The following is a 16,417-nucleotide window of genomic DNA, read 5'->3' as shown; positions in this document are numbered from 1 at the left end:
AATCTGTATGTGGAGAATATTTGCTTTGTGTTGGTAACAGTGAAGTTACTGTATGCAAGCCAAAATGGTTAAAATTGGTACACAAATAATTTGCTGTTGGTAATTAATTTCTAATTCAGGATGATTTTGGTACTAAGACGGGTTTAGTGAGACTATCAGATAAAACAGTTATTTTCAAATTTAAATAGCTAGAAATGTCACTTTTTTGTTGCTTTTTTGCTTAACCTGTGTATTATAAATGTGTTTATTTTTTGCTGAGGCATCGAGTATAACTTAGAAAAAAGAGAATTCAAGAGAAGAATTACTGTTTCAAGTGAAACAGTACTGCCTGCTTAAATTAAATGCTGATCGAATACTTTGTTTTATGACTTTTTTTTTTCTCCCACTGGTCTGGATCACTCTGAGTTTTAAACAGGGCTTTTAGAAAAAGCAGATGAGTTGAACTGTCATCTTCTCCTCACAACCAGTGTCCTCAGGCTGCAGTTTAAACTTGTTCGATGCTCTGGGCATATACATTTTCCATTTTCTCTCTCTCTTTTTTTTTTTTTATTTGTTGGTTTGGTTTGGGTTTTGGTTTTTGTTTTGGTGGTTTTTTGTTTTGTTTTTCTTTTTGTGTTTTTTTTAATGTGTGTTCATGTTTGTTCTTTTTTGAGCAATTCATCTGAATTAAGCTTCTGTTGATGGTCATTTATTAAAAGACATGATAGGAAAGTATTTGATGCTTCACAATATCTGTAAATCTTGCAAAAGTAGTCTACTATGGGAATTAAGGAGAGGAAGGATGATGGGTTAGAATGAAAGCTTTAGTTTGCATTGAGTGCTAGGAATCGTCATCATCTGTACTAATTTTCTAAAGAATATATCAGGAGAAGTCTAAATATACACACTGAGGTATCCTAAACCTACTTCATGTGCTACATCCTGCACTTTTTGGAAATAAGCCCTATTCATATTTTTCAATATGAATATTCTTTTCAACAAAAGAATAATGCATATGTTCTGGCTAAGTACAGTTATTCAAACAACTGACTTTCATAAGTGGTTTTAATTATGAGCTGTATTCAAGATAATTTGTGGAATTACAGTCACTGATTTTTAGCTGTCTTAGCACCACTGACTTAATGGAGTTTCAGCAGCTGGTCTGTGGCCTAGGGAGCATGTGGTTCTTCCAAATGTAGCTGATGAATTATAGATGGTACTTTAATTTCCAGTTGATATTTACAGATTTACTGCAAGTGGTTGATGTACCCAGCCCAGCTCCTCTGTCTTTGCATTATGTCAAAAGACACGTCAGATATACATAACACCAGTACAGCTAGCAGCACATTAACCACCTATTTCTAAGCGCCATTTAGTCAGGATATATGGTGATACATTGTTGGTGATCCAGGCATTTTGGTGATAGAGTAGTTCCCTGGTTTACAGAATCTTCTGTTGGAAGAGACCTTTTTAATCTGGGCAGCTTTCCAGCCACCCCTCCCGGCCTATGGCGGTGCATGGGGTTGTTGTGACCTAAGGGCACTTTGCCTTATACGACATGCCTTGGCCCATCTATCCAGCCTGTCCAGATCCCTCTGCAGAGCCTTCTTGCCCTCCAGCAAATGAACGTTCCTGCCCAACTTGGTGTCACCCGTGAACTGTCTGAAGGTGCACTTGATCCCTGCATCCAGATCACGCCCTGGTACTAAATCCTGGGGAACACCACCTTGTGACCTGCTGCCAGCTGGAGGTAACCTCTCTCTCTGGGCCCATCCATCCAGCTCCTTTTTAACCCAGTGAGCAATGCACCCATCCAAGCCATGAGCAGTTGGTTTCTCCAGAATGCTGTGGGAAATAATGTGAAAAGCTTTACTAAAGTCTAGATAGACAATTTCCACAGCCCTTCCCTCATCCACTAAGTAGGTCACCCTGTCACAGAAAGAGATCTGGTTAGCTGAGCAGGATCTGCCTTTTACAAACCCATGCTGGCTGGGCCCAATCCCCCAGTTGCCCTGCATGTGCCTCATCATGGCACTGGGCATGAGCTGCTCTGTTTAGTTAAGAGCAGCTGAAAACTGGCTGGGTAGATAAGAACATAAAACTGAAAGTGGTTGTTTTGGCTTCCATTACGTTTGGCGTGTTGTTGTGCCAAGCATCATAAAGATGTTGACACATGATAAAGATTGCCCTGTAGATTGCCTGCTGTTCCTGTTTCAGTATAATTTCCTATGGTTTTGTTACCATAAAGTTATGTGCAGAAAGTGGTAGGGAGATGTTGCACTCGTAGATCTGAAATTCAGCTTATACAAAGTGTTGGTGCTTTCTAGTAATAGGTTCCTTGCACGAGGAATGCTGGCCTGTAAGCAAGCTGTCTCTGTGTATTTTTATACTATTGATTATTTTTTAATGGAATGCAGTATGTGACTTCATCTGCACTTACTCCTTGCCTTTCTCTTCTCCCCATAGCAAATTCTAAAAGATTTGAGTCTATAATTTCTTTTGAACTTAGAAATAAATGTAGGTGTCAATATTCAGTTTGACATTGCTAGTTGAAAAAGTCATTCTGTTGTGAATATATGTTACTCATGAATACCCATGATGCTCTATTTTGGATACACTTTTGTAATTAAACTTCTGTTTATGGAAAAAATTTCTTGTTTCCTACACACGATTCCTTATTCTTATATACTGAATTGTGAAGATTAGACTGTTAAATTTTTCATTATTATAAAATATAGTGTTAACCAGGATTATGACATAGCAATTTAACAATTTTTTTTAAATGTAAACTGATACTATTAATTTGGAATTAAGTTAAAAATTTTTGCAAATTGTTTTCTTTTTTTCTAGTTGGAGCCATCAAATGATTTCAGTTCGTGAAGCCAAAGCTATTCCAAGACCTGATGGTATTGAATGGAGAAACAAATTTATTTGTGTAGAAGGTAAAATGTGAAGCTTCAGTATAATTTTTAACTGTTAAGAAATTAAATACATAAATCTATCAATTAGACTTTACCTTGGTTGTGTTTTGAGAAATATATTATGTATGTGCGTTATGTAGGAAATGAAGTTTAACCAATGTAAATAGTTTGGAAACAGTCCTGTCAAAAACATTTGAGAAGAAAGTTTTAAGTTCTGTAGTGTTTAAAAATAGTACTCCTGACCTTTTCTTCAAGAGCAGTCATTGCCCTGTTACTTTGGATCAGGGATTAGGACTTTGATAAGGAATGGCCTTTATGCCGGTCGTGTGTTTTTCTGCTCCACAAAAATAGTCATCAGTTTTGCCAAGTTTGAACTTCTGAAAAAACACACCCGGCACATATTCAGATTACTCTCGAGGAATATTCTTTGTTCTAGAAATGCTCTGGCATTGCAAGTCCTAGCAGTAATGTGTATGCTGATCTTCTTGTGGCTACTGTTTTTGGCTAGCTTGTGAATGTAGACTTTGTACAGAACAGGAGGGTACAGCCAGGCTACCTGATAGAGTTGCAGATCTCAGCCAGGTCTCATGGCAGAAGTGGGCAGTAGCACTATCCAAGTAACCTGATCCGTGTACTTGTGATGCCTTACAACTGCTGTGGGGAGTGTACGTGGAGAAGATGAGTAGTAAAGCGTACACAGGAGATGAAGCTTGCACTAGGGAAAGAGGAGCTGATAGACCAAGAGAAGGACTGAGATGTTAGGAGAATGAAAAGAGAAGCAGGAAGGACTAAGAGGGGCTGTGTAACTGGAAACAGTTATCATATAGGGAGAGGTGGCCTGGGCCCTGGCTGCAAATTAGTGGAGGCTGTTAAGATCAGGATATCAAGGGCTGAAGTTTCAGGATAAAAGAGGAATAGAAGTTGAACAGGAGCCAAATGGTATGGAAAGAGTTGTTAGACACTGGGAAAATTTTGCTGGGGGAGGAGGGGAATAAGGCAGAAGTCCTGTGGCTGAACAGACATTCCTCAAGATTGCTGAGGGTAGGCATGCACCCATGTGTGTTAGTATGTAATTTCATGCTTTTGTGCTGCTCTGTGCAGAGAATAATTACCTGCTGGTGAAAGGGGTTATTCTGTGGCCTAGAGCTCACCAACTTGGCTGTAATCATATGAATGTCAGTGTGAATCCCACATGATGGGATTCCTGTTCTTTGTTTGACTTTTTGGGAAAAATCAACTAACACTCATAGGAGAAAAAAACCACACTGAAATATGATTGCACACTCGACTTCATAGTCTCAGAGTTGAGAAATGTGAGAATTAGAGTATCTGCACAGCTGAAATAATTCAGGATAGAATAGTGAGGCATTGCCAAGGCTCTGATCTGAATGTGGGAGGTGGGAATGCTGGGCAGCTGTGTCTGCTGCTGTCACATGATGTTGATCCACTGTGTTGCAGGGGACTGTGTATTTCAAGCTCTCAAATTTTTAGGACATTACAAAGTGGTTGAATAGTTAGGTTATCTTTCTGTCAGGTTGGAAAATAGAATATCAGCATACAAAAAACAACTCTAGATTTTGCATTTAATGACCTTGATTGCATACAACTTTTCCTTAAGAATGCATTTTCCATTTGAACTATTAAAAAAGCAGAATTATCTATAGGTGGCATATCTGATTCCTTCCTGTTACAGTATGGTTCAAGGCTTAGTGAGGTTTAGCCTCAGATAGCAAGGTTTTACTTCTAAATTGGAAGGGAAAAATAAAATTTTCTATTTCAACTCAAAGTAAGCTTCATGTTTATAACAGCTGTTAAACTGAACTACTCTCAAAAAGTATGTGTACCTTGAAAAGATTTCAAAAGCTAGCTAAACATGTCAACATATTCTGGTTTCCAAATCTTTGTCAAATTTTCCAGTTAGTGGACTAAAATTTCAGTAATTGTTATTATTGCATATATTTTTAAGATATCTAAAATATATATTTGTTTATAGATTACACAAGTCTATGCCTGCAAGTTTCCATAATTCTGCATGTAGCACTGTATTTAGGCTTGCTCAAGAAAAATTGTGGGTTTTTTTTAATTGTTATTGACCTTAAGGCTAATTCTCAGATGTATTTCTGCTGTTAGAGAAACAAATATACTAGAGATGCTCTCTGCAGACAGTTTAAAATCTGTCAGACTTTTACCATTATGGGAATACAGAGATACAGACAACACTGCTTTTAGATAATATTTTGAATGTTCCTTCTCAGAAATTCTAAATTGCTAGTGACTATTTTAGTTTCAGTTTAAATCTTGTCTATATCAGGTAATATTATACTCTCATATTGAAAAAGATACAGTTTGGAAAAGCTAGAAACATGACAGTTTTGTGAGATAATTAAATGGATAGTCATTTAGGGAAATTGAATTGGAAGCCATCTCAGCTGCACTTGATTCATGCTTTCAAATCTTTCAGATCTACATGTTAAAAATAATTCAAAAAAGAATTCCTCAGGGCTTGATTGGCAACAGTTTTGAAGTTGTGTGGTTTCTTGGATTTTCATTTGGAAAGATGATCCCCTTTAGCCTTTCCCTCAAGCATCAGTGTTAAAGTTGTGTTACTTTTTTTTTTTTTTAATATTCTTATCTCTCTGTGTGAACAAAATAACTTACAGTGAACTCTCTCTCTCGATGGTTAGAAAATGTAGTGGCGTTAAGAGTAGCTGATTGCAAAACTACTCTTGCTGTGCTCCAGGGAATGAGTTTGTCTTTTGACAGTAAATATGCAGGAAGAATAAAGGGAAGTCAGCTTTTTTCCACTGATGGTTTCAGAAGATTGTACAGTTCTGCTCTTGTTGCTTTAAGGTATAGATATATCTTGTTTCAATATAAAGTACATAAAGGTTACAGCATTAAAAAAGCAGTTACCATCACATTTAAGACAAAAGAAATTCTGTACTGCTTCATATAGTAAGGGACATGGAATTCTTAGTGGCACTAGATCACTCTGTCGGATTATGTGACTGATGTTAGAGGATTATGTACTTTTTTATTTCATTATGGCTTTTTGTTCGAACCTAAAGGTATGGTGCATCCTAAAATAAAATAAATCTGCCTGTCAATGTCCACTGAACTCTAGGTAGTTTGAAGAGAAGCCTTTTAGAAAACTGCCAAATATACAACATGAAAAAAGTTCTTTGTGCATTTAAATAGCAGAAATAAAAACCTAATGCCATGGAACATGTTCCAAATTTGAAATTCCAGTCTCCATAATGGCATAAGTCTTCTGGTGTCTGGTTAATGCTTTATTTTACTATGTGTCCCTAGCTGAAAAAAAAGCAATTCATAACCAACTAAACAAAAAAGCTACTTGATCTGGCAAATACTTTTGTGGTTCTGTGGCCCTTAAGGACATTTTGCCAGTGTGAAATATACAATGTTACTTAAGCAGTTCTCTTTTAAGGCAGAAGACTATACAATCAGTTTTGTAGCACAATGTAATGTGTAGTCCCTGCATCATCATTTTTTTAGTATCTATTGCTTTAGTGTTGGCAACCCTATTAGCAGCAAGGAGTACTTTTTTAATCTTGCAATTAAAAAAAGTTCCAAACTATTACATAAATTATGTTAGGAAAAAAGGGATAAAAACAGCACATAGATTTGTAGTCGGTTAGAAGGTAGAAGCCACAAATTGTTAACTTATGAACAGATACTGCAGAATAGGTGTGAAGTGATAAAATATATTTTTACAGCAGTTGATATGTGTTATATAAAAAAATTATAGTAAATACTTTGCTATATTCTTCATATTTCACTGAGAAGCTGTTGAATGAGATGAATCTGAAGTGAATAGTTCCAGAAGGCTCATGTGTAGTAAGTTTCAAAAGTCATATTCTGGTATAATATTCTGATATGTTATAGTCTGATATGTTATCACAGACTATTGAGCTGTAACAAATAATTACTGGTGCATAAATTCAGAACAATCATAGTATGCTTCAATAGATAATTATGACTTCATTATGGATTACATATCATTAGAGCATTCATAGAGTCATAGAACAGTTTAGGTTTGAAGTTACCTTAAAGGTTATCTCTTTCCAACCCCCTACCATGGGCAAGGACATTTTCCTCTAGACCAGGTTGCTCAGAGCCACATTCAACCAGACCTTGAATACTTCTAGGGATGGGGCAGCCACACCATTCCTGGGCAACCTGTGCCAGTGTCTCATCACCTTCATAGTAAAGAATTTCTTCCTCATATCTAATCTGAGGTTGCCCTTTTTCAGTTTGAAGTCATTCCCACTTGTCCTGTCGCTACATGCCCTCGTTAAAAGTCCCTCTCCAGTTCTCTTGTAGTCCCCCTTTAGGTTCTGGAAGGTGTTATGAGGGCTCTCCAGAGCCTTCTTTTCTCCAGGTTGAACAACCCTAACTCTCTGAGCCTTTCATCACAGGAGAGGTGCTCCGGTCCTCTGATCATTTTTCTGTCCCTCCTCTGGGCCTGCTCCAGCAGTCCATGTCTTTGCTGTGCTGAGGACCCCAGAGCTGAATGCAGTGCTTCGGTTGGGGTCTCATGAGGGCAGAGTAGAGGGGCAGAATCACAGAATCCCCTCCCTTGACCTGCTGGCCACGCTGCTTTTGATGCAGTCCAGGACACAGTTGGCTTTTGGGGCTGCAAATGCACGTTACCAGCTCATGTCCAGCCTCTCAACCACAAGAATCCCCAAAGTCCTTCTTGGCAGGGCTACTCTCGATCACTTCCTCTCCCAGTCTGTACTCATGTCTGGGATTGCCCTGACCCAGGTGCAGCACCTGGCACTTACACTTGTGGAACTTCCTGAGATCCTCGTGGCCCCACTTCTCAAGTTTGGCATCCCGTCCCTCTGTTGTGTCAACTGCACCACTCAGCTTTGTCTCCTCTGCAAACTCTCTGAGGATGCACTCCATTAGGGTCATTCAGAGCATTCAGGGTTTGGGACTTTTCTTTGCTTCTCTGTTTGGTTTTGTGTTTCATTTTGATAAATGTTATGTAGAAAGAAAGCTTGAGAACCAAAGTGGAATTGGCTATTCAAAACACTCTTGAGAAGCAATGATATGTTGACCCTACTGTTTTTTGTCTGATTACTTGCTTAGTGGAGACAACCTAGCTCTTTTTTTTTTTAACATTTTTAATGTTTGTGTTTGATCTTGCAGAACCATTTGATGGGACAAATACTGCTAGAGCTGTACATGAGAAACAGAAGTTTGATATGATCAGAGGTGAATTTGCACAGGTAAAAAGTACACCTCATTCGATTTTTCCAGTCACTTTGCTTTTCAATTTAGTATACAAATCCTAGTCATTAAACCTGCCAGTTTCTCATAGTTTCTGCTTTGCGCTGTATAAATAATAGAAATGTGGGTTTTTAAAAAGAATTTGGAAAATTATTTTTAAGAATATTTATTAATGTCTGCCATTAAGCATCAGGCTTCAGTTGAAATGGGTACTTGAAATAATAAACCCTTTGTCTTAGATTTTCTTGTGTGTATAGAATTCTAATGATTAATAGTTAATAGCTTTAGAATTACAACTTTGTCTTCATTAATTATTTATTCCTACATGAATTTGATTGGTAATAGACAATGTTTTATACTTCTTACTGTCCCATTTTTAATAAATATCACCACCAAATGATGGAGTTTTGCTGATTTTTGACAATTTAATGAAGTTGGTACTTTTCTTTAGGGAGACCATACTCATAATTTTTTAGAATATGAGTATTTCAAACTGGAGCTTTCACTGTCCCAGGCAGGGGAGGAAAAGATACTTTGAAGCAAGAAAAAATTTAGATCTTGGCTAAACAGCCTTTTTCTGAAAATCTTTACTGCCAGCTTTTGTTCTTGTCTCCTATCATAGGCATTGAATTTGGAATCACAATTCTGAGATCTCAGAAATATCAGTTTTCTGAGATCTCTCACTATTGAAAAGGTATGACTAGGAATTAGTGCACAGAACTTGCTTCCAGCTTTAACCAGTTAAGACTCCCCTATTATGCTGTCCTTGGAGACTCCTCTTTACTTCAGTTATTCAAGTCCTTAAATACCTTGAATACTTCTCCAACAAAAAGTAATTCAATGCCAGATACTTGAAATAGAACAAATGCTATAAGAGATTACCTTACTCAGAAAAGGATAACCTTTTCTTTGTAACTCTGTTCAGAAATGTCCATTAGTTTTCTTCTCTTTAACCATGTTAGCATAAAAAAACCTGGTTTACATACTTGTACATAAAAGAGTTGATTTTGTGAATCTGCTATAAGTCATGTATACAAAGTAGTTTAGGCTCTCTCACTGTTATGTGAAATCAGAATTAAACTTCTCTTTACAAGTTTTCAGTGAACAAAAACTGTTTCAAACCTGTGTAGTTTTCTGAAAAATATAAAAGCAGCTGTTTGTTTGTAGCTGTTTGGAAGCCATATACAAGAGTGATACAGCCCTGAAAAAATTTCCTATTTATTAGGCATTTATTTATTTATTCTTATGGAATCACAGTTGTTCTAAAAGTACAATACTTTTTAATATCCTACACTATTTTTTAAGAAGCTTAAGGAATCTATTTTGTCCTTGAGAGATTATTCTTCCTCTGGTTTTCACTACACATTGGGATTTAAATGAATTCTGTGTAAAAACAGGAGGACTATTACAGTTCTTTGCAGGCTCATGGCCTGACAGATGTCTTGAAATTCACACTAGAATACAGAAGAAAGTTGAAATAACCTATTTTAAAGACACAACTACATTTGGGAAATGGCAGCGTATAATATTGTTTATCAGGAACTTTGACATGTGTGTATTTGAGACAACTGTTTTGCAGCAGGAATATCAATGTAATACTTAAATATATAATAATATAATAAAATAAATCCACTGTCTTCTTGAAAGTCTCTACCTTCCTCATTAGTTCATTGTGTTTTATGTATCTTTTGGATTTTACTTCCCTTAAAAAACACCAAAAACCAGCCAACCAAGAAAAAAACAATCCACAAACTGTCTTTTCAAGAAGGGGAAGATATCAACCTTGTTTTTGTGTATCTGTGATGCTTATTGCTTATAGTGGTATTTAAGTTTTAATGGCAAAGATTATGTAGTCTTTTTTTTAAAACCTTGTGCTTTTTTTCCACAGGCTTGGCGGGTATTACGAGATAAGAAAGACCTGAAATGTATATTACCTTTAAGAGCAGACGAACTGAAAAGATAACCAACTTCTTTCACTTTCTTTTTTTTTTTTTTTTGATCCTGCTGAAACAAAGAACAGTATCAAAATCAGGAGGCATCTACCCCATGGCTCTTTACAACCTGTTTTTCTCTATAAACTTTTGTTAAGAAAATTGTTTATTATAAGGATGTGACATATTTTATTACTGACATTTGTTAATACCGCTGTTCATTCAAAGATATGTTTTCTGAAAATGCTTGTATTGCTGGCTTCTAGAAGAAACTCACAGCAAACAACAAGAATAAATCTATTTCAGGGAAAGTATGGGGATATACTGACTTGTTGTTTGCATAATCTGTGTAGCCATTAATTCAGACAGATTTAACAATGAAACACTAGACATTCAAAGTTAATCAGTGTGCAAATCTGACTCCATCCTTAAGGCACTGTGCACAGTACCCACTTCTTGGTGAACAGAGAACCCATGCTTTACATCTGCTTAATTTTAGTAAGCACTTTGGTTCAACTTGGCACTTTCCAGTTTTATTTCACTTGGAATAGCAAGTGACTGTTTATGAAAATGAAGCTAGATTATGATTGGTAGTGTTCTGGATATTAAGAACTGTAATCTAAACTGGAATTTTCCAGCAACATTTCTACTATGAAGAAGATGAAATAAAAAAGCTCAATTCAATATACATAAATGCTTCATATTCACACAGAGTAGGCAAAAAAAAATTTTGTGCTTCCTTTTACATATTTGAAGTAGTAGTGCTGCCTGCTTTGGAGAAAAAGAAAAAGACCAAATCAAAACACCTCTCAACCCTACCAATGCTACAATAAGCTGGACTTCTCATTTGATTTTGTGTAAATATTTGTAAATTGGTAGCCATTGTAAAATGAATTTAAATAAGTAATATTGAAAATTTGAGCTCTTCCAAAAAAATTGCACACCCTCTCTTAGACCTCCTGTAGCACAATTTCTGCCTCTCATGTATTTGCTATTGAAGACCAATTAGTTGTTAAAACTATACTTTCAAGTTCTAGTTTATTTCAAAGTTCTAGGAACTGTAAACTATTTGCCTGATGTGTGATTACTTCCTGCACACTTCATCACAGTCTAGTCTCTATAGGATTTGGCTTGCTTTTTAAAACACTTCCTTCTGTAATTTGAACAGTCTTTCACTTTTAATCTGACTCTATCAGACCACTGAAACATTTTCCCTCCATGTGGATGTTCCCTCTCTCAGCCCTTCCTCTAAAGGATGGTAGACTTGCATCTCAGTGAAACATTCACTCTGATCTGCTTTATGTAAAATTGAAGCACAAGATTTTAGGACAGGCTGATATCTGGAATCAAAGATGCTCTACAAGCCCTAGGTGGACTTTGGGGAAAGGGGAGGGCTGCTTCTTGTTTTAAAAATATGTTGGCTGTATCTTTGTCTAGAAAATTTAAAACTGTCCCAACGTAGGATAAGCAAGAAGGGACATACATGTTCAAACTTGGCAAAAATGTATTTTAAGTGGGCTGGATGTCAGGCACAAAATTTTGTGTTTCTTACAAGTTTCCGTTGCATTGCCTAATGTGTCAACATTTCTTACACCTTAAATTAATGCTCTGTGTTTGAAACCACTTCCCTCTAACTGTTTTTAAAAAGTTAGTTAAAAAAATTGTAATACCTACATGCAACTCTGTAAAAATTTACAAGTCAAGGTCTGTAACCACAATGGTCTGTGTCTTTCAAAAGAAATCTTTTGTGTTTTTCTCTGAAGTTGATGTACTTCTGATAAGCTACATCTGTAATCAGAAATATAAACTCTAGATGGTTGATTTCCCTAGTTGTTTGAGGAAAAGCCTGTTTATAGCATATTTGTTAAATGGTGGCTGCAACTTTTTTCTGAAAACTTCTAATATAATACCACAAAATAAATGGTTTGGGGAGAGTGGGTAGGAACTGAACTTTAACTTTGATTCAGTTCTGCTTAGTCTGAAGTTGTTCAGAGGTTTAATGACCTGGATTTTCATCTACTCTGGGCAAATATCCGGAGGGAGAAATTGGGTAATAGCTATCATAAATTTTAGTGTTAGTGTGAAGTTTTTCCTTCTCCTCAGCTTCAAAATAAAAACCTTCACCCACTTATCTCTTGGCATACACCCTAGCAGGAATATTTTTTTCTGAGAAATCTTTGGTAAAAGGTGTTTTTCATGGCTGACCAAGGTTTCACTGTGTGTGCAAGATGCTGTCTTTGAGGTTTGTAACTGCCTCAAAATAAAAATGCTTTAGTTCAACTCTTTGTTATTTTAGGACTGTTCTTTTCTACTCATTTTGGCATTGGGTTTGCTTGTCTTTTCTCACCTTATATGTCAGAAACCACTAGTGTCTTCTGTAGGAATTTAAGAACTCTCTTCAGTCCTCCAGGAGTACTTTTAATGAACAGGCTCAGAGGTGCATGGGAGGACCAAACGTTAACAAGAGCTTCCATTTTGGTGACAGAAATGCAGAACTGGCATAGGCTGTAAACTGTGAAACTTAAAAGTTTCTCTTCTAGCTCTTGTTCTCACTTTTCTTAAAATGTGAATGTGTAAGTGTACTCTCAGTACCTTAAGGTATTCTGGCAGTATAAGGGTTTATTTTTTTTGAAAAAAGAAATCAATATAAATAAATTTTAAGACTCACATTATGGGGTGACATGATAATTTGGGAGAAATGGGCAGCCATAATAAAAGGATGTAAGGTGATTTGTAGAAAATCTAAAGTTAGTATTTGTGAATAACATCCCAAGTGCTTCTTTGGAACCAGTGTTTTCCTTATACTTGGGTCATTGGACTGAATTCACAGTATATTTGGTGTTAAATTTAAGTCTATCAGTGAATGTCACTCTTGGTTTATTGGACTCTACTTGCACTGGGTTGTCTTGTATTTTGTAGGGGGTTTTTTGTTTGTGTTGTTCTCTGTAATTAATCCTTGTGTATTCTGATATAAATCTTTCCTTCATTGATTTTACAGAGTATGTTGCTTGTAGGAAAAGCTTGAAAAAATACACTATTTTTGGTCAATTTACAGGACAAATTAACTTGTGAGAAGTACAGAAGGGAGAGCACTAGGTCTGGAGATAATTTGAAGGGGTTCTGGTAAAAGAGTACTCACCTTTCTTTTACTGTGCTGAAGACTGAATCAAAACTTGTGCTTAATATATAAGCATTTCTAGAAAATTTGTAATGCTTTTGCCTTCCACTTGTAAAGAATGTGAAGTACTCTACCTTAAATTTCATTGTGCTGTGTACACTGTGCTCATGATAAAATGTAGTGTTTAATTTAGTTTAATATTCATTTCAAATACACTTTTCAAAAAAGTTACATTCTCACCTAGTAAATTGTGTATGTCAGTGGGTAGGTCAAGGGAGCACAAAGATTTTGCCTGTCTGTATTGTTTTGAAATGTCGGGGGGATTTTAATTTACCTTTGCAGAGATAGCTCGTACTCAGAAATACCTGGCTGGGTGTTTCTATACTTATAGCACAAGGAAGAATTTCCTGACTGATTTATAACCACCTATTTATTTGAAGAATGGTAAAAATAATGGGGGTGTTAGGGTTATGCTGTGTATACAGTGGTTTATACCTGAAATACCTTGGAAGTTTGTTATTTAGAATCAGAGGTGCTTTTCCTCCTCTTCTGAAAATATTTTTGTTTAATTTGTCACTAATTTGGCTGGTACATGTTGGAAATATTTTCATTTTGTTTGTGAAAAGCACTGCATTTTGTGTAAAATGCAGAATAATAAAGGGTAAACGTGGCTTAACCTAAATTCTCCGTGTTAGTATAGTTTGTCTTTGGTTTAAATTAAAATTGGTTCAAGTCCACTCAAAGAGGAAATTTTAGATGTTGTGTGATGAAAAACAGCAACAAATTTCGGTTCTAAATACATTCCTTTTGTATGGTTAAATGTCACAGTGCATCTGATACCCCTTACAGTATGGTATAAATTACTAAATGCATTTTTCTGAGGCTCATCCACTAGTTATTGTACTGGACCTTTCTAGGTCAAATTTGAGGCATTCTGGGTGTGCTCAAGTGTGGAACTTGCTAAATGCACCTTTTCTTGAGGCCACAGGAGAACTCTCCATCTGCCTCAAATGTGCTGTCCACCCCAAATTTGCTAGAGGTGGCTTTGGAAGGTCTGCTGGGGCCCCAGCCCCTTCCTCCCTCTGCTGCCTGGCTGCTCTGTCTGCTGTAGAAACAGCTCTGGCAGTGGTGGGAGGCGAAGGGGCCGAGCTGCTGGAGGGGTGGCCATTCGGTTTGGACACGTGTCCTGGCACCCGGTTGGTGCTACGGCCCAGGGTAGGAACAGCGGCCACTCTGCGCTGTAACTTGGCTGCATCTATTTAAGGACTGCCCTGAGTCAGGAGAAGTGAGTGCCACTGGGGATGACAGTTGCTTCAGGCAACCCTGTGGAGGACAGGGTTGGGGGTAAAAATCACCGGACAGGGCCTGAGCTGGGAAGGGAATGGAGGGCTCCCGTGGTGCCGACTGTGATAGGGCGTCTGAGACCTCGTCCTTCATAGAAGATGAAGAAGAAGAGGAAGAAGAGGAGGAGGAGGAAGAAGAAGAAGAAGAAGAGGAGGAGGAGGAGGAGGCTGTGGACCCAGAGGAAGCAGAGGAACTGACTAACAGGTACAGCGTCCCCAGAGATTCACAGCCTCAGGGGGAGCTGGCAGCTCCACCCCAAAGCACGAGCCCCAGAGGATGACAGGATTGGGGTCCTGTGCTGTCTTCAGTGGCTTTCCCCCTTCCCTTACCCAATTGCTGTGGATTACAAAAAAAAGGGGGGGTGAGGGGAGGCTGTAATATTTCTTTTTTTTCAAATGGTTATGGCTGTAATTAAGTTTTGTGCAGTAAGTGCCTACCCCGAGTTCCCTGGAAGCTTTTCTATTTAAAGACTCTCTGATGTGCCAGCTCAAGTGGCATCTCCTTCTACTCCTCCCTCTTTGGCTGACTCTTTGTCACATACAGATNTAAATGCTCTGCAGATATGCTTGTCAGGGAGAAAATGCTCAAAGATTATAATGGTGCATTACAATTTGTTCCTTTTTATGGCTCTTTCTTCCTTCCCACTTGTCCCTCCCTCTTCGGTCTCTTGTTTCTTAAAAAAGGAAAATCTTGTACATGCTTGCCATTGCCAGTAATGACTTGTGTGTGTGGCTGATTTTTGTGGTAGAATGGGAAATACTCTACCACTTTAAGATTTTTTTTTTAGTACTTCTGTTTTCTTAATAACTCTTGCACTGAAACAGTTTGTTGTCCTAATATTGTTCTCCTACCATCAAGAAAATAACAAGCAAGGCAGTGGCCCAGTGCCCTGCCCAGTATTCCTGTGCAGGATGTGGAGGTGTCTGCAACCTGATCCATGCGGGCAGACTCCTCTGGCTTTGCCAGCACAGTTGGTTTCATAAAGAGACTGTGAGGCTTGAGAGACCCCTGGCATATAGCAGGTCTCAAGAGTTCTTCCTTGTCTCAAGCAGAGTCCATCAGTTTTGAGTAGTTACTGTAGAAAGAAGCAATTTTTTAAGAAATGTGTGTCATATAGTTCCTCAGTGCTGTGAAACCATCCTGCATTTACCACCACTCTCTGTGTATCACAGTTCAAAGTGCTTTCTGACATTGCTGATGGTCACTGGGAGCAAAAAGATGGCAGAAGAGGGGTGGGGGACTCTGTGCAGCCTAACCCACCTGAAGCACTGCAGGAATGAAAGCCAAACAGGGAAATGTACTCCAGGACTGTAGGAAAACCTCCTTGCATGGGGAGCAGAGAGCTAGTTTTCAATGGTGGGGGGATGCCCAGTGGCAGCAGTGTAATGCTGCTTTACTGCCAAGGGAGATGTTCAGTTTCGAGTCTCATACTGGCACAGGGGTTATGTGCTGATAAACACTGCTCGCACTTGTCTGTAACTCTACAAGAAAACCAGCCAAAGTTAATGGAGTGGAGTTACTTACTGCAAACAGGTAAAACAACAGTCTAGGTAATTTTTAATGGAATCTGCAATTAAATGGCTAATAATAAAACTCTAATTGTAAAACATAAGTAGGAACAGCTAAAAAGGGAGGGAGCCTCACGGTTATTTACTACTTGTGCTGGGAGGATGACTTCTCCACAAGTGCCTGTTAGCAGCTCCTCTTCGAATCATAGAATCATCCAGAAAGGACCTCCGAGATCATCAAGTCCAACCCTTGATCCACTACTGCTCTGGTTACTAGACCATGGCACTAAGTGCCACATCCAGTCTCATCTTAAAAACCTCCAGGGATGGAGAATCCACCACTTCCCTGGGCAGCCC

General features: G+C 37.9%; 2 protein-coding genes across 4 annotated transcripts in view; both read left to right on the top strand.

The window, feature by feature from the left end:
* The window catches only part of PAPD4 (poly(A) RNA polymerase D4, non-canonical), a 43,605-nt gene extending 30,170 nt beyond the window's left edge, over positions 1-13,435 (top strand). For all 3 annotated transcript variants that reach the window (XM_017808288.1, XM_017808286.1, XM_017808287.1), the window contains exons 13-15: positions 2,830-2,921; positions 8,079-8,158; positions 10,048-13,435. In XM_017808288.1, coding sequence (XP_017663777.1) covers positions 2,830-2,921; positions 8,079-8,158; positions 10,048-10,122 — 247 coding nt within the window. In that variant the 3' untranslated portion in view covers positions 10,123-13,435. The remainder of the gene's footprint in view (positions 1-2,829; positions 2,922-8,078; positions 8,159-10,047) is intronic.
* A 1,046-nt stretch (positions 13,436-14,481) lies between these two features.
* The window catches only part of CMYA5 (cardiomyopathy associated 5), a 51,368-nt gene continuing 49,432 nt past the window's right edge, over positions 14,482-16,417 (top strand). The window contains exon 1 of the mRNA XM_017808139.1: positions 14,482-14,756. Within this exon, the coding sequence (XP_017663628.1) occupies positions 14,590-14,756 (167 nt within the window). The 5' untranslated portion in view covers positions 14,482-14,589. The remainder of the gene's footprint in view (positions 14,757-16,417) is intronic.

This window comes from Lepidothrix coronata, unplaced genomic scaffold (genome assembly GCF_001604755.1).
Source record: "Lepidothrix coronata isolate B3197 unplaced genomic scaffold, Lepidothrix_coronata-1.0 Scaffold22, whole genome shotgun sequence".
Classification (NCBI taxonomy): domain Eukaryota; kingdom Metazoa; phylum Chordata; class Aves; order Passeriformes; family Pipridae; genus Lepidothrix; species Lepidothrix coronata.
This window is presented reverse-complemented; position numbering and strand designations above follow the sequence as displayed.